Consider the following 21,979-nt stretch of genomic DNA (forward strand, 5'->3'; position numbering starts at 1 on the left):
CCGAGAGTAGTACACCACGAGTCAGAAAACCGAGTGAAAAAGTGTTGTCACCGCAAATACCTTTGCGAAGTCGACAATGGAAGACTTATATTAAATGGCTTAATCTAGGCGGGATGCATTTCAATAGGCTTTAATCTAGACAGGATGTATTTCAATAAAGCTTTCAAAACCAATGATAGAATGCTCATATTAAAAGTTAATTGGTGTTCGTCCCAGCATTAGAAAGTAATCAATTATTTCCAACTTAAAACGGATATTTTCAGTTTTCGGATTTCACAAATTAGTGTGCAAATAAATATAATTTATTGGTGATGGCTTGTCTGCTCTACCAATGCATGATCAATTTTTTTTTTGACTTTCTCACTTTGTTAGTCTATTAATTTTCAGATCAAGAGTGTGCAAAATGTCTTAATCTTATCGTAGCAACTTTAATTTATTCTTCAGCATAACATTTGCATAAATTTGGATTGTGAATTTATTGAGATTTATAGTAAGGGGATTTCTTGTATTTTTCGTTCAGCGTATAGATTATGGCAACTGTTAAGATAGATTTTGTAATTTAAATCTAAGAAAATCGGGGATATGTTACTCCTATTGTAAATAGCTGAAAGTTCAAACAAAATTGATACTATTGGCTTAATGATGGGTTATAGCCTGAATATCACAAGTGGGCTTTACTGGCGGTTACCATAGTACGTAAACCTTCGAATGTTTTTTCAATGACAATAATGTTAGCACGTAAGGTAATCGTGGTATATTTTTAGGTTTGTCTCGCCTAATCACAGACCTCGGTAGGTAATACGCGAGAATAACATTAAGTGGCCTATGTAAGAAAGTCGAAAGACATCTCAAAGCATTAGCAAAATGCTATAGTATATGCAGTTACGATGTGAAACAATATCGCTCCAAATACTTGCAATTCATATAAATTATTTCTAAGTGGAGGCAAGTAAATCCCCGAAAACTAATTTGTTCTGTATTTATGTTTCAAATCCTAACTTGTGGCTGTCCTACCTGAGGTTTGCAACTGTGTTGTATTTCAAGGCGCTATTGTCCTTCAAAGGCCCGCAAGTTTAGAGAGAATACGTTGGTTGCATGTTAAGTCTCTGTTACGTTAAATAGTTGAATATGTAAGAGCTAGATAATACAGAAGGGCATTATTATGTTTATAACAGAAATATGACGTTAGGCAATAAACGTTGCTTAATTGCCATTGTTTTGCACGTTGTAATTATATCGTCCTCCAAGACCTAAAGCATACTTTTGTACATTGTTTTTCAGTTGAGTTGCACAGTTTTGTTTCAAGAGTGTTTCCCAATTCATATATCAAAGGGTAGGCTATGCCAACATCCGTTTACACCTTGAGCACTCCAATATAAATGCAGCAAAACTAAGCGGTGCTATCTACGATACCAACCAAAGTTATCTTGTAATATAACGTCCCACCATTGTACATTTACAGAAGCGTTATACACATACAGTAGGCCTCGCTTTAAGTATGAGTGTGACATCTGGGAAAAACTGGACAATGCCGCAAAACACTTCCGCGCAGTACGACCACCAAGCGGCCGTGAACCGCTTCCAACAGCCGGAATGGATCGTCGCTATGGCCTTTAATTTCGCCGGCTTGGCCCTGATCACTTGGATTGTAGCTTGCATGATCCTATATGGAAAACGAACGGGAAAATGGAAACGCTCAAACCGGCGAAATGTGCGGGAAATTAACGCTGGAGCAGTCTACTCGTCAGCGCTCGGTACAGTGCTGGTCAGTTACGCCGCTTTTCTGTCATCTCAGGTGAGGCCCAAAGTCAAAATGAATCTCAGCTAGTAGCACCAGTGTTGTAAACAAGTTATTTTGAAATGACTTGGGTCACAGTCGAGTCATTTGTAAAAAAAAGTTCAAGGCAAGTCATTTTTAAAAGAACTTGAGTCATATTCAACGTATTTTAAATGAATGACGTCAAGTCCCAGTCAAGTCATAGTTAGAGCAAGTCAATTTCACTATCCTCTAGTAAAAAATAACACTCATAATAAAAAAATGCTTAACGAAAGTACTTTGTTTTAACCCAAGTCAATTGTCCAAAAGTGACCTGAGTGCACTTCAGTCAAGGTCAGGCAATTGACCTAACAATCATACTTATATGTAAGCATCAAAATCTAAACAAGTTAAGGTTAACTTTTATTACATTTAATAATTGATTGGCGTAAAAAAAAACTATAAACTTTAGAACCGTATAAATTTTGCGTGTTGCAGGTTATGACACACACATTGAACGTCAGTAAGTGTGGCAATGTGGATCATTAAGCCATTAGGCTACCTAACACTTTTTATCTAAAGTGGCCGAAGTGCGAAAAATGTGTGGAAACATTCCACCCGTATAAAAATCTATATATAATCGCATTACCAGTACGTTTTTATCTCTTGTGGCTAAATTGATACTAAATATTTTGAATAAGTTACACCGAGAATATATTCATGTTGTTTTCTAAACAACTACTCACGACGCGACTTAACATGTGGTGAATTTGGTGTCACTTAAGGACACTACATATAGTTCTTAAACCTAAGGAATGCAGGAAGTCTGTGTAGGCCGTTTATTGTTTAGTCATAGAGTCAGCAGACTAGGTGGCTTCGAAGCTTCCGTGTCTGAGGGTTTTTCCAATAAACCGTACAAGAAAAGTTATACATCGATGTATACTTGGCCAAATCATTAGATTTTGACCGTTTAATAAAACAATTGATCCAAATGCAGCAACGATCAATTTCGTTGATTTGAAAACTACAAACGCCCCCTGCTTTTATAACATTACAGGGTAAAAGTGGCTCTCACTTTCGCCTGATCCTATCAAAAAATATAGTTAAGCAAAATAGCAATAAAACATGTTGATTTTGTTGTAAAGTATTGACTCACACTTTTGCTTGATTCCATTAAAGAGTTAAAAGCAAGTCTAAAATGAATCTTCTTTTTTAAAACAAAACGGTAGATAAAGCGACATATTTTTCTCTATGAACATACCATCATCATGTGTGAAAATGATAAAATTGCAAATAACATAATACCATCATCAGGTAAAAAAAGATAAAACACGTTTGAAAGATAAAGAAGTGTCGATATATTAAATATTTTCTGTTTTCAGCCGGTTTTCAACTTCGGCTACGGCGACGTAGCGACTCGTTCCTGCGAGCTGGCGCTTGACGTGTACGTCACCTGCTACTCGGCCACCATCATCAGCACGTACATCTTCCTCTGGCTGCGTCAGCGCTCTCTCTACCAGCATCCGAGCATGGCGTGCGCCGACGCCGCCTGGCTGCACAGAATGAGCTGGAGCAGCATCGTAGTGATCCTGGGCGGATGCCTCTTCTCCGGCATTTCCTACATCGTGCCGCAGAATTACCTCAATTCGGCGAGAGGCTGCGTGTCCAAGCCGCGCGACACCTTCGTGCTGTGGCCGCTTTACGTCGGCAATGCTGTCGTGTTCTTCGGCCAGGGTCTTATGCTCTTCTTGTTCCTCTACCCGCTGCGAGCTCAAACCTGCCAGCAGAGCTGCGCCAAGCGCGTTGTGCGCCTGCTTAAGCGCTCGGCAGGCTTCGCCGTGCTTTGCGTAATCTCCGACGTCTCGGCCATGGCCGTCCTCGCCTTCGTCGTGCCAGAGAGCTCTACGCGCCACGTCACCACCTCGGTCTATGACGTCAGCATCCTGGTCAACCTGCTCAGCGTGCTGCTGTCCTTCGAGTCCTGGCGCCGCATCCTAGCCGGGCCCTTTGGCGCCGTCGAGCAGACGCGCTTGGCCAACAGCGCCAAGCCCTCGACAAACTCGGTCGAAATCACTATATAAAAGCAGCTTGGACTTTACGGACGCGCGAGCTTTTTCCGCTTGCAATGACGTATACTGGAGAGATTCTCAGCATTTTATGGCTTGCGGCACCTCTCAAAAATAATACATATATTTTGGGCACACTGACTGGAATTCTTGTAAAGTATATTTTACTGAAATGTCACTTTAAATGTAACTGGAATCAGCTTAAAGCATGTAGGAAAATGGCATCTAAAATAATGGTCTCTAATCGCACACAAATAGTTGTATCGAGATGCTTACCATTTGAGCAAAAGGGCGTCGCGGCACCCCGGTTGAGAACTACTGCCGCACTGGGTTGGGTTCTGTAATTTCGTACAGCGTCTATTACTAATTTCCTTGCTGTTTAATCTTTAACTCCAACTTGTTGTGTTTCTCTTAGGCCTACTTGTTCTGCCGATACGTGCGCTGCTATCGCTTGTCGGTGCGTCTTACCCCGCTGTATACATTTGTATATATAATTTAAGTATTATCATGATTAATGATAGATGTCGTTTATAATTATATTGTGCATACGAAAAAATCACCGTTACAAAAGGCCGGATTTGGAATTCAAAACTGACGCTTTTATGTGACTCAAAAATCGTACTAACTAATATGGTAAACCATACATGTAATTCCTTCTTTAAAAAACAATGTGCTAATCAAGAAATTTCCAAATATCTTCAATAAGTTCCATTCAACCTATTTATTTTGTAAAAGTGTTCTGTTTTGCCACATTTTTTTTATTCTGTGTTTTAAAAATTGTTTCCTATCTGTGGTTTGGCTGAAAAAGTTGATACCTGTGGTAGTCCACCCGCTGTATATGTTATCAGAACATTGTTATTGTTGCCTTAATAGTATAATTAATATTGTTGGTACAAATGCCGTGCGTAACTACTGAAAAGTTTTGTATCAGACAAACTTATTTTTTAAAAGAAAACTATATTGATCATTTGAAACGAAATTTTTACAAACTACAAAAAATGACTTGCTATCTAGCATGGGCACAAAGCACGACTTATTTGTAGGTAATCTGCAAAACGATTAAAACATTGCCTTTTATTAATAATGATTACGTGTATTTTGGTTGTTTATTTCATAAAAAGTATAACAGTGCTAAATATATAATTAATCAATTGAATTTATATTACTCTGTAGGGTTAGTTTGTTGGATAGTGTGCGTATTTTCTTCTTTTTTTTGCATATAACTTTTTTCTCCAGGTAACATGTTTACTTTAACTAACGACATGGCAAAATAGTTTACAAATGTCCCAAAACAAGTTTTAAAAACAATTTTAAAATTGTCGAAACTGCAGAGCCCCTATGTTAAACCCCTTTTTTAAAGATCTTTTGTCAATGCAAGTGCGAAATATTCATTTAAAAAAACACGAGAGCATGATTGCATCCAACGTTTTTTTTAGAACTTAGTTGTCACCTTCGTAACTCTATGTGACTAACCCCGTTGGGCAGGCTAGATTAGGCTATACTGTTTGTTTAAGTTTAGCTTGTTAAGGTTAAATTCTCGATGGCGAGCGTATTAATGTGTACGTCCACTTGGTCCAGGCGCAAGCATTGTCGCGTGCTGACAATCATAGATATATGTGGCTCAATACTTATATTCTTATTGAATAGCAATATTTTGAAAATATCGAAAATAGCAGGAGAGTGCTGCATTGATTGCTATTGTTATACCATTATTTATTACAATCATTTGCAGAATGCCACGCTAAATACGTTGCACTCAAGTGACTCAATACGTTTGTACATGTTTGTTTAAACATTTTTATTTTTGTAAATTAGTTAATTTTGCCTATAGGTGTACAAATGATGCTTTAGTGGGGCGAGTGTACGTCCACTTGGTCCAGGCGCAAGCATTGTCATGTGCTGACAATCATAGATATATGTGGCTCAATACTTGTATTCTTATTGAAATAGCAATATACAAAATTGCTATTGTTATACCATTATTTATTACAATCATTTGCAGAATGCCACGCTAAATACGTTGCACTCAAGTGACTCAATACGTTTGTACATGTTTGTTTAAACATTTTTATTTTTGCAAATTATGTAATTTACCCTATAGGTGTACAAATAATAGTTTAGTGGGGCGAAGGTCAATGTTTTGTAAATTACGCGTCACGAACCCCTCAGAATTTTAATAAATCTATTTTTGATAAAACTTGAATTTTAGTAAAAAATTGGTCAAATTTAATTATTTAAATTTTAAACTAGTGAAGTGTTATAATATCTTAAGGCACACTAACGTACCGCGTTACACAGTTGGAAAACTAACTATTTTGAACTGTTTCGAAATTGAAAACTGTAAAACGCTTTATGTTTGCGGCTCCAGCGATATGGGATAAGAAAGCACCCCTGCATACGACATAAAATTTATCTTAAATTAGCCTATACTAATTTATATTAACGAAGGTAATATTTCGAGTGTCGCACGAATAAGTTATCCGCTATCAGTGGCGTAGCCAGCCGAAGATGTTTTTTTGTGGGGGCAAAAAGTTTGAACTTTTTTGTTTAGCTTTTGCCATTGTATGAACTGCCGTATGGAACAGAAATAAATATGCTAGGAAACCGTTTCGAACAGCAACTGACTAAGTGTGGAATATTTGTAATCGACTGCTGTGGTACAAAACAATATCATAAAAAAGAGTATAATATTTTGAAATTTTGGAGGCCATAGCCCCTGTGCCAAAGATCAACTTCCATGTGTGCAATATTGACTTCCTTTGTTCTGCTCGTACGTACAGTAATAAGTTATACACGTGTCTCCTTCTTGTAGCCTACCACACAGAGGCTATATATCGTGTGCATTCCGCAGTGATACGTAACCCAACGAAAGGCCTGTGTATTACGTGTTAACAAGATTGATCGGCACACCTTGGCTATTTCTTGCCGCAGGTAGCTTACATTAACCGCCTTTTACCTGTAGGTGGCTCAGTATACGCAGACAGTAATAATACAGTTGCACTTGAATGATGGAAAGTGCAGAGTTAATAAACAAAACGTAAAACAAAATGATAAAGGTGGAAAGAGACGGAAAGAATTTTAGTAATGCGTCTGTTTTTTTTTGAATGTTTGCTATCGATATTTCGTATTGTATTACGTCCGAAAATTCACTATTTTCTATCTCAGAATCCAGAATTGCGGCCAAAAATTTGTAACTGTCCTTTAAATTCACACATTGGTTATGTTCTATTACAACTGAGTTACTTCTTAAGAAACTATAGATAATAAAATAAAAGTCGTGCTTAGCATACCTACATCAATTTCTATTTAGGATTTCTAGAAACCCACGGAATATGGGGTTCAGTGTTTATGTTTAAAGATGGCTCTATTCTATAGTACCGGTAAGCCATCGTTAAAACTTGAAAACACTAGAAACAAATTCTTTAGTCGTTCAAAATCCTGCTAATTTAGGTAAATTTGGCGATTTCTGAAATATTTACCTTTTCAGCTTATGTACACCTATAGTTTTAGGTTTAATAGTAATACGAATAATAGGAGAAGTTTCTTAGACCTGTTTTGGTAATTCGACTGAATTGTTGACGATAATAATCGATTAGGTTTTCTTTAAACGTTCCTGATCAATTTTAGTTAGTTGCTTGCGCCCCCAGGGGCAACGCTATACTGAAGTGACAGCAATTCGATTTATTTTTACAGCAAGGCAATATGTATAACTTCGTGTGATTTTCGTTACCTTTGTAGTCAGTATAAAATATAAAGAATGTACGTTTTTTAATACTATAGTATACTATAGGTGTCGCTTTAGTGGCGGAAACCTATACTTGACTAAATATTTTAACCTACAACAATACCTTAGACTGATCGGGGACCAGATTACCAGCTCTAACTTATTGTTTTAAAACTTAAATAGCAATGGAGGTGTCTCCGAACAGCAGCACTCAGTCGCAGATAAACGGCACATCAGGTATTTCCTTTACCTTAACTTTAACCGCTGCCCTGGTTCTTAACCCACTTTGCATGGCTTGCTCGCTCTGGGTTGGCTTAAGCCTGGTCATGTACGGACTGCGAAAGGGCAAGTGGGGCCGAGAGAAGCGCTCCGACCTCATTCGAGTAAGCTCGGGGCCCATGTTTACTTGCGCCGTGGCCGCGCCTTGTTTTGCCCTGGCCCGCCTTGTCGTTGACAACCTGGTGCTTTTCTACGGTCACCGGGTGGTCTTACCTTCGTTCTGCGACGTCGCAATTAAAGCGGCCTCGGTTTTTTACATCCTGGTTTCGCTGTGTTACTTTCTGGTGCTCTGGCTGCGCCTCCACTGCCTATACGGACATATCGGGGCCGTCCTGACCCTCCAAGCCTGGGCGGTCGGGCTCAAGTGGGCCGCGTTGGCCTTGGGGCTTTCTGGCGCCGTTGGATCCGCCGTGGCTTTCTCGGCAATCGCGCGCTTCGAAGTCACGCCGGAAGGATGTAAGAAAGCGCGCGGCGCTGCCAGCCAAGAAGCAGCTCTCTATTCAGTCTTCAGCGTCCTGTTCGTCAGCCAAGCGCTGCTCATCTATCTCTTCACGCATCCCTTGCGATTCCAGCTCAAAAGCGTCAACGGCGGCAGGGTGCTGCACATTCTCAAGCGATCAACGGCGGTGGCGGCCGCTTGCAGCTTCACCAACCTGCTTGCGGCGCTCGCCGCCCACCGACTTTTCCCGCCCGACCAGCCGCACGACCTGGCGCTCGCCATCGGCGACTTGAACGTGTGCGTCAACGTCTGCTGCATCCTGCTGTCGTTCAGCGACTGGCGGCGCATCGCCGGCTGCGCATTTCGACGCAATGCGAAACGCAAGAAGCCGCAGGCTGTCGACAACCGCAAGTGAAAGACGCTATAGGATTAGCATTGATGCTAAACAAAAAGCACTGATGCTAATTGGGAACCGATAGCCAGACAACGAAATTTTTCTTGCAACCCTGTCTACGATGGTCGACGGAAGTCAATAAATTTGTAATAATAGGAATTAAACCCCAGTGTATTTATAAATTACGTGTTGGTGGGTGCATCAAAAACAATCTTGTAAGTTCAACAATATTTACAACACACAAACAATCAGTCAATTTACTAATGGCTTTTTTGTTGTTGCTTTTCTTAAATTACGTACCCCTGGTTAAGAACCCCTGAATTAGAAGGATATAGACCTAATTGTCTCGAATGGGAAGCCGACATTTTGACGCGTTGTGCGATCTATTTAGTTAATGGTCTGCAACTCATTCATTCAGTTCGAATAATGTGACATCACCACTTTTAGCTATGCTATATTAGAATGCTGATTTACAGAATTACATTACCGACTAACATTTCGCTAAAAAAGGCGTATGCCCAAATCCCAAACAATGTTTGTATCAGGAGTATGCAACCTGCGGCTCTCAGGCAAACGTTGTTAGACGGCGAGAGGATTTAGTTCAAGGCCAGCGACATAAATCGTCGAGTCGTTATATGACCCCTTTAAAAATGCACGTCAGACTATCTGCCAAGCTTTAAATTGGCAAATTTACCAAGAACACCAGCACAAATTCTACTTAATATGTTGTCGCTCTCTGTAAATTGCTTCAGTAACTGTTCTGGCCTTAAAGTGACTTTTGTGTAACGTTTGTGCTTGGCCCTTTTCAAAGATGCAATATACACGAAATGCTTTACTCGAACAGTAATCACTTAGAAAAACCTTAAGAAAATACCTTAGTTAGCCAGTCTTAAACTGTTTATATAAGCCTATATATATCGCCTTAAAATTTAAGAAATGATTTTATGTTTTACCTGTTTTTTGTAAACAGTTTAAGACTATCTGATACGATTACAAGAATCTTTTTTTTACATTTTAGTGTCTGCGTGAGATTCCTTACTACCTAAAGTGTTTTAGCTTAGTTAGCCAGCGTTTCAGTTGGTTCTGGTAGATGAAAAATGCGCTTGACCTGCGGTATAATCTGTATGCACTTATTTGGCCCATAGATTTAACAGTTTGCACAACCCCTGAGGTAAAGTAGGCCTGCATGGGTTTTGTACCTACAAATCAAAATGCTCTGAGGGGGTTTAAAGTTATAGTAGGCTATACGCTGTAAAGAGCGTCGCGACGCAAATAGTTTAACAAACCCTGTTATAATAAAAGTTGTCTTGTTTACAATCCATTCACTTTATTTTTTTTCTTCTGCTTGAAGTGTTGTTATATGGGAATACTTTTGTTTTCATTTTAGTGCGATGTGTATACTTCTGTTTTAATCATTTAGAAAATAAGCTATTGATAGTCCTTGTAAAATCTCAAATAAAATTTATATTTTTGTTTTGGTTGACCACTGTTGACACGGTTTGTTCTATTGTCAGTTTTGATGCGTATAACTGTTTTCATTTTTGTTTCTACAATAAAAAATGTCGACTGAGTACAGTACGGTATAATAAAAGGGCTGGACAGTACGACAATGCATGAGGTCGCGATACATGCTGCAAAAGTTCAAAACGCAACGCGTCAGATGCGGGCGCCGGGTGGATTCATGTATTTTGTTTCGGGGGAGGGCCATTTTTTTTAGCAAACGTCAATGAAACAAGAATATGATGTGCCAAGTATCATATCGTTAACGGTAAAAACTCATAATTCGATAAATCGTTAATAAGCTATAGCTGTTCTCCAACGAACGAGGGTGTACTTTACGCAACTGCGCGGTTATTTGGTAAGATGTGATTTCGCGAGACTGGCCTGGCCGCGCAGCAAGGCGCAGGGCGACCAGAAAAACGCACGTCGTGTAAGTTAAACTCTTTTTGTTTATTTGTTGCGTACAAATGGCAGAGATTTGATTCAAGTGACGGTCAATGCAAACTCAAAACATAGCGACGAAAACCAGAAATTTAGACACACATACTAAATAAATGGAACGATATACGCTCTTTGGGAACCGAACGCTTATATTCGCTTGCGATTGCACAACAACGTCTATTTTGCCAATTGCTACAAAACTCAATTTATTTGGGTTATTCAAAGAATCACAAAATTAGGAACAATTATTGCGTTTATTTTGCTTCACTTGGAATTTTTACATTATATGGAGACTTAATGACACATGGCACACATAAAAAGATTAGCGCTTCACAGCTCAAAGGCTCAATCCACATCACGTACAAAGTTCGGACGGAGCGCAAAAAGACATGGCTACATTACATTTATCTTCTTCAAAAACTTGTACAGTTGTTACTCACGATACATAACCACATTCTGCCAACTAGCAAAACACTTAGATAATTTATATAGTGTTAGAAATTGAATTTTTTAAAGGCTAATTCCACATAGCGCTAGGCTGTGGATGTAGATACGCAGAAAAGGGGAAACATATTACAAGGCGCCATCGGGTTGAAAGTTGACACGATTCCCTCGAAATGAGTGAAATATTCTAAAAAATTAAAGAAGTTTTTCACGAAAGGGAAATGGTGCTGCATTAGGAAGGTATAATTGGCAAAAATATAGTTTGGGAGTGGCATGGCTATGTGACCGTGCCCTCCTGGAGCCACCCTTGTTTTAGACAGGGTTCGGTTATTGTTTGCGTTGGGATATCAAGCGACTACCAAACCGTAGCTATAAGCAACTGACGTTAACCATTTTCACGACTTAAGTTTATGTATTCTGCAACTGATAGAGGGTGTGCAAGGAGGTAAATTGAGTCATTGGATAAACGCAATCTACTTGCTGTTCTTTGTTTGAAAAAAAATTGTTGGTTGCACTTACGTTCGGTAAAAATATTAGAAAACTTCATTAATTTATGTTGTAATTGTTCAGACCCTGATTTAGGTAATAATTACAATTGGACTAAAAACATACTAGGCTATGTATAACTGTCCTTAGAATATTATGTACGCGACAGAAAATTTAAGTTAATTTCTCAGCGACATATTTGTCGCGTCGGAATGTAGAAACTTTTATTGACCAAGTGTTGAGTTCTACTGAAACATACTTCATGACATACGTGACTATTGCAGCGTGGCCAACACTTGGTCAGTTCTTGATAGAAGTAGTTCCCTACCATTTATTAAAAAAAGTAGTTCCCTAGCATTTATTAAAAGTGTCAAGTTCGGCAGTTTTTCTTTTGAAGCATAAATAGTTAAACAATAAAGTAAAAATGATTTAACGTTTAGTTTATATTGTATATATGTATCAATTGCGAGCCTAATCAAACTGCGTTGATGTATTTCTTGACTGGCTTTCAGTTTCATAGTTTTTTGAACAGTACAGTGCTGCAGCAGTAGCGCTTTTTTTGCTCTATGATCCTACAGGTTCAATGGTTTATTTTAAGGGAGGTTTTGACTGAAATTAGTATATTCATTCATATTAAACATGGGCGCTCTTTCACTATTTTACGTGAAAAGTTATGCAAAAAAAAAAAAAATAATAATACCGCATACCACAACGCATATTATTTGGGTCAGAATGCGGGTTAGCGTTTGGGTGAGGGTGGGTCAAGTTATTATTAATAATAAACATAATATTACTTGACCCACCCTCACCCAAACGCTAACCCGCACCCTAACCCAAACAATATGTGTTGTGGTATGGGGCATTTGAAGAAAATTTTTTTTTTATTTATTTTTACGTACAATAGTGAAAGAAGTGTAAAATTCCGTAAATGGGTGCGGGCAAACATCAGCGCTGGTCTAGAATCCTACCACAACAAACATTATTTAGGTTAAGGTGTGGGTTAGCGGTTGGTGTTTTGGGTGGCCTAAGCAATATAATTAAATAATAATAATCAACCCTTTCTAAAACACTAACTGGTACCCTAACTCAAATATTGTACAGAACTTCTTAGTTGCAGCAGGTACTTCTTAGTTGCAAACTGATTCTATAGCCGTTTACTACACAGTTCGGTAACGGACCGCGGTGCAAACAGCCTCTTCCAAAATGAAATAACAAGGGAGAAATAAATATGATAATAATACTTGACTGACCCGAACCCAAATGCTAACTCGCCCCTAAAGCCTAACCCAAATAATGTAAGCCAGGTTGGAAAGTTTGGTCTGCAGTAGCACTTTCAGCCGCGGTCACAGCCGCGCATTTTATAGAAAATGTGTTCAGCCGCTCAAATCTGACTCGAGCAAACGCGCAAAACTACAGCCGCGCAAACTTCTGTATGAAACTTAACAAGCACAAAAAAAATTGGCGGGCCGCATACTGAAGTTGCATAACATTTTTAACGCTAGTCTATAAGACGTATATAATATAATGCCTCATATAGAATCCCCTGCGAAACGCTAAAAACGCACAGTTCGGCGTTTTGGTCACGCATCAGTGGACAGCGGTCACGTGTATAGTGACGTCAAATTAGGCAATATTGAGTAATATTGCATATTAAATGCTACACTATCCAACTTATTTACCTGCCCACTGCGCCCGCACACCAACCAAAAATTGTGCTGTGATTCAAGTATTCTATGAACGCTGTAAGTTTAATATAAATTCGCAATTTACAACTTTCGGTAGCCTGATGGTTTATTTTCAGCCGCGCAAGTTCAAGTCAAAATTTTATTTTCAGCTGCAAAACATCTCCCCCGCGCAATATCCAAAGTTTCCAATCTGGAATGTAAGCAATATAAACCCACTGATAAAAATATGATATAAGGATTCTAGACCAGCACTCAAAACTAAAGTTTATTGAGAATAAAATTAATTGTTCTGGTCTAGAAACTAAAAAAAATAAATATTGGACATGCACCTACAACGGAATGCATGCTTAGTATTGACTGACATTTTTAAATGTTCTGTTCTATTTAAGGTCAATGTAAGGGACTATATCATCGTTCAAAACCAATAACCTGTAGGTGGTAATTTTGTGTGTTGTAATCAACAGTAAAATAAGCTATAAGTTTAAGGCGCATTGGTGCCAATTTGTTTTAAAATAATGAATATCAATAGGTCTCTGCCAGACGCTAGACAAAGGCTGAATCAAAAAGTTAGAGCAGCAAGAGATGCCAGATTCAAGCTTACCAAGGCTGCTCTAAAAACAAAGACTGCAGTTACAAATAAATCTGCTCCATTCGATGCAAGAAGCAAGTTGATTCAGAGCAAAACGGTGACAAAAAAATTTGATGCAAGAGCAAAAATCAAGCACTCTTCGCCACCACGCCTGGCAGGGTCCAAAACAATAGTGAAACCAAAAGAAGTAAAAAAGAATGTTATAAAAGTTACTATGGACAATGCTGGGAAAACTAATGTTGCTTCTCGAACAATAAGAAATCCCTCTGCAATTTCGGTGACTAAGAAACAGAGCATGCCCGATTTTAGAAAACAGAAACCATCTGGCTTTATTTCTGTTACAAATGGTTCGGTAAGTTTTTTCCTAAAAAATTAAATTTTTTTGTAGTTACAGGAACTTGTTTTGTAGCAAAATTCTGAACTGTGCTACAATATTGCTTTATATCTAGGCGATACAGCCTAAAGTAATTAATGATTGTGATATTGTTTTAAAAAAGCTTGTTAAGCTAAATAATATCCGTATTTTTTGTCAACAAAGCTGTTTTTGGTTTATCATAAGATGTGAAAACTTGCTTAAAACACCTACCCTACCCTACTGTCTGTCACCTCCATAAACTACCCAGAACCTATAACTATCCTTCTGAATACTGTGTGGCCTTTTAGGGTTATAAAAAAAATGGACAAAAATCCATCTTTGCCTGTATATAAATATGCTGTTGTAAGACAATGTGTACTAAAAGAAGTTCTGGCACCTTTGCACAGATATTTATATTAATTAGTTTAATAATAGTTTTTGTTTCCAGCGAGTTCTCATGGACAAAGTAACTGTGGAACCGACAGGGTTGAAGATAGTGGTCAGAAATGATGAAGCACTAAAGACCAAACAGCCTGTGAAAACAGCCCAGAAAACTGATCAGCAAGAACGTAAGGGTTTGCGCATAACAATGGCTAACCCAGATGCCATAAAGGTATGTGTTTGACCCATCAGTGTGGAAGTTAAATCAATAGGAGATAAACCAAATGTATTTTTTAATGTTTTTGTAATAAGTCAGTAGGAAAAATATTCAGACTTTATATTATCACCTGTCGCTTTTTATCATCAAATTGTGAAATGCATGCTATTCAATTTTTTTCAGTCAACAGGGATATATTAGCACTGTATTGATTCAACAGTGTTTTTTTTCTTCAGAAGAAGCAACAACAACCACCGAGAAAGCGCCAAAAGCAACCTGCACCAACAAAGCAGTCAAGATTAAGAAGTAATTTGCTTGCCAACAGAATAATACCAAGTGAGTAAATCATCCTTCTGCAATTGACTAGACAGAAAAAGTATATTTTTACAGTTGTTGCAAAATTAATGAACCCCATAGACTGATGCCAGGCAGTTCTACTTGATAAAAGTGATTAAACCACATCATTCCATCTAACATAACACCAACTTGTTTTCCATTTACCAGGAAAACGTTCCTATGCCAGGCCACTGTACCCCCCTGCAGCACACGCAATTCCACCACGACAACCTGCCACTCTACAACCCCACGAAATACTGGAGCACGATTTACTTGGGTACGGCCATGTTGACCATCACCCCGCTACCCCTGTATCCATGAAGCGGCAACGACTGGCCCAACCTCACCATGCTCTCCGACCCATGATCTCGCCGAAGACCACAAACATGCCGCCGCCGATGATGGTGATGCCGACCACTTTTCCCCCGGACTTGGTGAGTGATTTGGCATAACCAAAAATGCTTGCCCATAGCTTAAAACAGTGGTTCTCGGCCTTTATAACTTACGGACCAGTAAAATTTTCAAAGCAAATTTTGCAGGCCGGTTGACCTTCAAAAATCAAAAAACCAAAATGTAATTAGACCAAAGTATGCAACTTAAAAACAAAGGATGGAAACTTAAATTTAATGAGCAATTTGCTGCTGTCGTTTTAGTATCATACATGTTATACGTGGTTCTATTGAAGTTTTTGACAAAGAACTGATCTTAAAGTTGAAAACTTAAATGAGTTCTAGTCTACTTTTAAACAGTCGGGCAAAACGCTGTGATGTACAATGAAGTCCATCGTAGACCACTAACTGTGTGTTATGTCACAATGCTGCAAATTACAAAACTAGCGAAGCTCTAAATATGGCGGACAAGCCTTCAAAATCTTGATTTTTCAATTAAGATATATTTGGCACACCGGCAGGAAAGTTGATGTCAACCTGCACCGGTCCGCGACTGGCAGGTGGAGAACCACTGGCTTAGAATATATTTACACAACTAATAATTTTGGTGTGGCTGTGAAAGTTATCAAATATCTTTGTTAAACCTCCAAATCCATATTTTATCTTTTTTAAACGGCGCTATCTGTACCAAATGGATGAAAAAATAGAGCCCCCATTAAAACGATTCGTTGGTGGTACTTTTTGTTAGTTACAATGACCAACGCTTAGTGTCATTGTGTAGGTGTGATTTAATATGATATTGCTCAAACCTTATCATGAGTATGATTGGCTCTGACTTATTATAATACGTCATTCCATTCTATTTTTATACACAATAGACTGAATAATTACTGAGTCCTGTGGTAATATCAACCACACTATAACATATACTAATTACTCTTACACAGATACAATCAGGCATTACATCAATTTGTGTCAAGAATGTGTTTTTTTAAGGGTTGTGCGTTGCCCCTTACAAATATATTCAATAATTATATCAATAGATTCATGCTGGACAACAGCAAAATCTGCCTTTTGTTAGGATCTCAAAGAAGCCTTAAGCAACGTTATTGTCGAAACTTAGGTGGAAAATTAAATGTGGCCAAATTTAAATTGGATAAAAAATTGGTGCTTTCAATTCGACTTTGTGAATAGTTTAAAATTTTACTTTCACAGGAAAAATAATTTGCTTACGAAAATTTATGGTTGTTTGCTGCTTTGAATTGTAAATTATATGGAAGTTTCTAAACAAGTAAGGTCAGGAAAGGGCTCTTCACCTTATACTGAAGTACCATTGTTGTGAGACTACAATGTATGATTGAATGTATTGTATTGCCCACTATTGTGCTCAGCCAATAAATTGCTACTATGGAATGTATATATTTTTATGTCCAATTTCCAGGGTAGTCTTAAGTTCAACTTTCACTGTAGCTTCCAGGTTTGTTTCTGCTTATTAACAGTAACACAATAAAATAAAAAATAGCCTCAGTTCATCTTTTTCTACAGCTATTTTTCTTATTTGTTATGAAAAGGGTTTGCATTATTTCGACAGCATAATTTGTTTCACTATTTTGATTTTGTTAGCATTAGTATTTTCCCAATTTTGTTCATGTCTCTTTATGACATGTCATAAGTATATTTCAGGGTTGATATTATATTAAAATGTTAACTCTCCAGTCAGGTGAGTGTTTGTCAAACAACACTTGTTGACTTTAAACTCGTCAAAAATGATGTTTAATGACATTTACTAAAAATCAACAAATTGAATCTAGTTGTTGTGATACGATAAACAACGTTTTACTTATGGGCACTCGCCAGTTAGGGATTTTATGTTAACCGAGTGCAAAATCTCAACGCTATAAACATTGTTTTGTGAACAGCTTTGTCTTTGTGTGTGATTATATCTCTAAATAACTTCTGTTTTTAGGAGCACGATGAAGTCCATGATATTCCAAGTCCATTTGAAGGAACAAAAATACTTGTTTCAAACCTGCATCCTGTAGTCGTTGAGGAAGATATTGTGGTAAGGGTTTGAATTTCTTGCCTAGAGCGATATTTTTCAGGAAATATAGCGACTATCAAAAATATGATATATAGCGACTATCAAAAATATGGTAATTTCTAACAATTACCGGTGGCAACACCATTGCTCTCTAAAGTTATATAAACTACCAATCTTAATTTTTAAGTTGAATTTATTATATAATTATATATATTGTGTGCCTCAACAGCCGGTAATTTTCTTTTAAAGCAGAAGGGCAAAATTTGCGGGAAGTAGATTTATGTGTACCGTCAATCGCACTGCTGTTAAACAATTAACAAGTATACCTAGCTTAGCGAAGGGTATATTTTTCTCAACCTTTATAACACAAGTTTTTTCAGCAAACTGGCAGCTGTTCATTGGGACACAATTTATAGCAAGCTGTTCACTCGAAAAGTTAACACTTTTTTACGCCGGGTGTCAACACAGTGGTGTTACACAGTCTTAACCAACTGTGTCATACCTCGTAACTCTCTCCCCTTGATGTAACATTTTTTATCTGGTTGTATTCGCGCTTTATTAACCCCGATACGACATTTAACAGTATTTTTGTTGTTGTAACCCTTCACTATTCGTTGAAGATCTAAAAGTACCCGCAAGACGTAAATTGCCAGATGTAAGCGTTCATTTTTTGCAGCTTCAAAATATCGAATTCGGGACATGGCGCCGTCAATTTGCGACTGGCATTTTTGACTTCACGCAAAATTGAAAGCCTCCTAAGGTGTCACGAGCTTAAACTTATCGCGAGCGTCAATCTAACCGGATCACTTTCTACTTATTTTATTCACAGGAGCTGTTCAGCGTTCTAGGTCCGGTGCGACGCGCGAGACTGATTGGTCCCGGAAAGGCCGAGGTTGTGTTTATTCGGCGGGACGACGCAATACGGGCCTACCAGAAGTACAACAATCGCGATTTGGACGGTAAACTCGCCACCTGTCTGTTTACTAAGTTGCAGCCTACCAGGGTCCGGATTTTACACTCGCCCGCTCGCCAATGCAATCTAGTGCAATTCGCTCCGGGCGAGTGCTGATTGACGTCCGCTCGCCCGACTGACGAGTGTCTAAAGCTAAAATCAATTGTTGTTGTTGTCGACCTATTCTGGACTAAATTGCGACAAATTGTGATAAACGCCACAGACTGACGGCCAACTAATGCATAAATCGCTAACGATGCACACTTTGCATTTACAGATTTAAACTAACATGTTAAAAAATTCTATGCATTTAATAGTCTAGTAAACATTTAAAGGTCGTGCGAAGGACTATGTTTTTATACCCGCCGCAATAGAAAGGGAGGTTAAATAATCGGAAAAAACAATTTGGGTAGGACGAAATTTTGGCGTGTATTCTTGACGAGTGTAATTTTTTAATTTTAATTCAAGGCCGACCCTGACCTATAGCATAGCAGACGTGTTTCACATTTTTAACATTTTTAATTAAGACTAGATAATTTTGTTTGATTCGGTGGTTCTTAAAGCTATGTCCGTAAAGTGGTTTTAATGGGGCCGCAAAATAAACTAATCCAAAAGTCCAAAGAGCTTGTCAAAAAAAATATTAAAAGCGATGTCACTACAAATATTATTACATTTGCTTCTATTTTTTCTTTATTTTGTTAGATAACTTTTTTACTTTGGATTTGTTTAAAAAAATAATGATCCGTCGTTATTTTTGTAATAGCGGACAGCAGATCTTTGAACGAGTTAAATGAGGTCGGAAATGCAAAGTGAAAATTGAAAAACACTAATTATAAAAACCTGATAAGTGCATGTTTGATTTAAAAACATTTTGTCGTCTTCTAAATATTAATTTTTTGATTGCAAAAAGTCACGATTGTTGTCTATCAAATTCACAGGTCAGCCGATGCGAATGAAACTGTTACTGCAAGACCGATCGCCGCAGAACCTTAAATACACGTAAGTTCATTCAGGCTTCGCGTGTTTTTCTTTTGTTTTACTGCTTTGTCGACTTTTCGATGGACGTGATTTAATGCCATTGGCAATAGTAACTTGTACGTGGACACTGGACAGCTACGAACAGTACAACATTTGCTGTGTTATACACGGAAGTCTAAGGTTTCGCAACAATCGGTAAATCTATAAAAGTTGTATAAACTATGGATGTCCAATACTTGACGTTTTGATTTGATACCGATACCCGATATTATATACAAAAGTATTCGATAAAGGGTTGATAAAGACTGTTGTAAGTAAATAGATTTTGTTCATGGCCACATACTTTTTTTAACGACTGGCGATTTTTCTGCAGTTGGATGTCCGAAATTCGAGCGCAACCGAAGAAGGGATCGGAAATCATAGAAATCGAACCCAATGTCCTGCAGAGGGCGCTGTTTAAGGGCGGCAGTACGGGTACATCGACGCGGCCCGTCGTTTTCACCGTGAAAATATGACGGACTCGCTTTTTTACAGTATTTTTATAACGGAAGCAACCCTCTTTCTCTCTGTCTCTCTTACTCTTGATGAAAATCTTGGTCGTTTTGACATATTCGAGGCCGAAAATATGCCTCTTTGACGCGCGTATAAGCTGGACGTCAAACTTCAAAATGAAGCCATCGTCTTTGAAAACTTCCGAAAACGCTTTTGCGATGTTGTTTTGCGCGTAACTATACGCTAGCGGTGCTTAGGGATCAAAACGCTTGAAACAAATTTGCGTGATTTTATTGTGCAGCGGTCAGTCCTCACCTAGCTATACATACTACAAAGGTCAGCTGCGGAAATTCGCTAAATTTTTACGTGAACTCGCCAACCCGAAGGACCATATCTATGATGCGCAAATTAACGGAGACTGACAATTGCCGTATCCCGATCAGCGGGGAAAAAAATGATGAATTTTTACTTGTGTACATTTCACGTCCGTGATGATCAAATTTGGAAGACCAGATGCTTCTAAACAAACGACATCGCGTAAGTGTTTATAATGTTGGAGTCTCTACCAATAGTACACGAAGTTTAACTTAAATCTGCATTTATTCATCAAAATGCAGGAATCACATTTCAGCTGACTTGTTGTTTTCGCACTAGTAGATTTCTTTTTATAGTTATTGGTGTCATGGTTAAATGCTTCTAGCTGGACTGCGAATGTCCAGAGGCCCACCTATTCTGTCCATCACAAAAAAACAATAATTTGATATAAATTATTACAAATGCAAGCTTGATGCTCGAGTACGATGGAACTTTCCAAACTCGCTGGTTGTTTACGTTGTACCAACCAAAAATTTGTTATTCCACCAAAAAACTTGCAAAGTGCTTCCAAAATTCACCCCGATGCTTTTTTTCAATTTTGAGTGCAATTTTGCCTTTGAAGCAAAGTCTTTTACTGATTCACGTTCACACTATAGTTGATGTGTCAGCCCGGTTGAAAACTTTGATGATTTTGCCTGTATCACTTGTTATCGTTTTCTTATAAAAATACTCATGCCCAATAAACAGCATGCAACTCATATTCCCTTCCACTTCCCAACCGTGAAGATATATATCAGTGCTTCTCAGAGTGGGGCCCCCTGCCGGCTGGATTTAATAACAGAGCTAAAAAATATTCTGATGACTAGCAGTAGTTCTGGTAGCCTAAGCCCTGACATTTTTCGAAAACTAGTGTTGAGCTTGGTTTTCTAAAGTAGAATAAGTAGTAGTGATAAAAGTTGTTTGATGGAGTGGTCTATTTGAGATGTCGGTGTTGAACAAGCATCCTATTTTGCGTTCAATTTGACTTAAAAAAATTCAGCCTTAATCCATAAAAGGCATCCAGCAAAGGTTAAAAATTTACTACATTCTTTTTATTTCTTGTGTCATATAAGTATAATCTATTCAACAGTGTATATTTCAAGATAAAACCCAAAATTATACATAACAAATATCGATTGAAAACAAGCTAAAAAAACGCGGTCATCGTGTAAAAGCATATACGACAAACGGCGCATAAGACTTTTAAACTTCCTGCAGCAAATCATGTCAAATACTAAATGTCTGTAGCTATACTGCACAACGGTTTGTATATTTTTAGCGTCATGTTTTAAAAATACCCCCTTTATCTCACATAAAGTAGGCTTAGAGCATTTTTTCGATGGAGTACCACTTGACAGTATATGAATAACGCCGGTCACAACCTTTCATTAAAAAATCTATTTTATAAAATGGTATCTATTTTACCAAATCGACCTTGCAAATGTAGCAATAAAATGTAATTCAAATATTACCCTGCATTTTAACCGAGTTCAATACGTCCCTTTGTTGTTAACCGAATCAATTTAAAGTATCAAGCTCACATAGAAAGTTTTCACGTTAAAAACAAATAAACATTTATTCAAAATGCTACCTTAGGGCTTTAATTTTCTTACTACGACTAAAAACCTCCTACCAATATGCTCTGAATCAGTTTAGGTTTGTAAAGGTATAAGAACGTGAA

General features: G+C 38.0%; 2 protein-coding genes across 2 annotated transcripts; both read left to right on the forward strand.

Moving 5' to 3' along the window:
• The first annotated feature begins 1,498 nt into the window (after positions 1–1,498).
• Positions 1,499–3,837, forward strand: LOC146145406 (uncharacterized). Its single transcript, XM_083390553.1, has 2 exons — positions 1,499–1,795; positions 3,139–3,837. Exons 1-2 carry the CDS (start codon positions 1,499–1,501, stop codon positions 3,835–3,837), a joined length of 996 nt encoding a protein of 331 aa, XP_083246679.1.
• Positions 3,838–13,683: 9,846 nt separating this feature from the next.
• On the forward strand, positions 13,684–21,056 carry LOC146145407 (uncharacterized). The gene is made up of 8 exons (XM_083389882.1): positions 13,684–14,155; positions 14,607–14,771; positions 14,993–15,092; positions 15,261–15,526; positions 17,448–17,543; positions 18,352–18,481; positions 19,413–19,473; positions 19,826–21,056. The coding sequence occupies exons 1-8, from the start codon at positions 13,730–13,732 to the stop codon at positions 19,965–19,967; spliced, it is 1,386 nt and encodes a 461-aa protein (XP_083246008.1). The 5' UTR covers positions 13,684–13,729; the 3' UTR covers positions 19,968–21,056.
• The last annotated feature ends 923 nt before the right edge of the window (positions 21,057–21,979 follow it).

Source organism: Ascidiella aspersa, chromosome 5 (genome assembly GCF_963924565.1).
Source record: "Ascidiella aspersa chromosome 5, kaAscAspe10.2, whole genome shotgun sequence".
NCBI lineage: Eukaryota > Metazoa > Chordata > Ascidiacea > Phlebobranchia > Ascidiidae > Ascidiella > Ascidiella aspersa.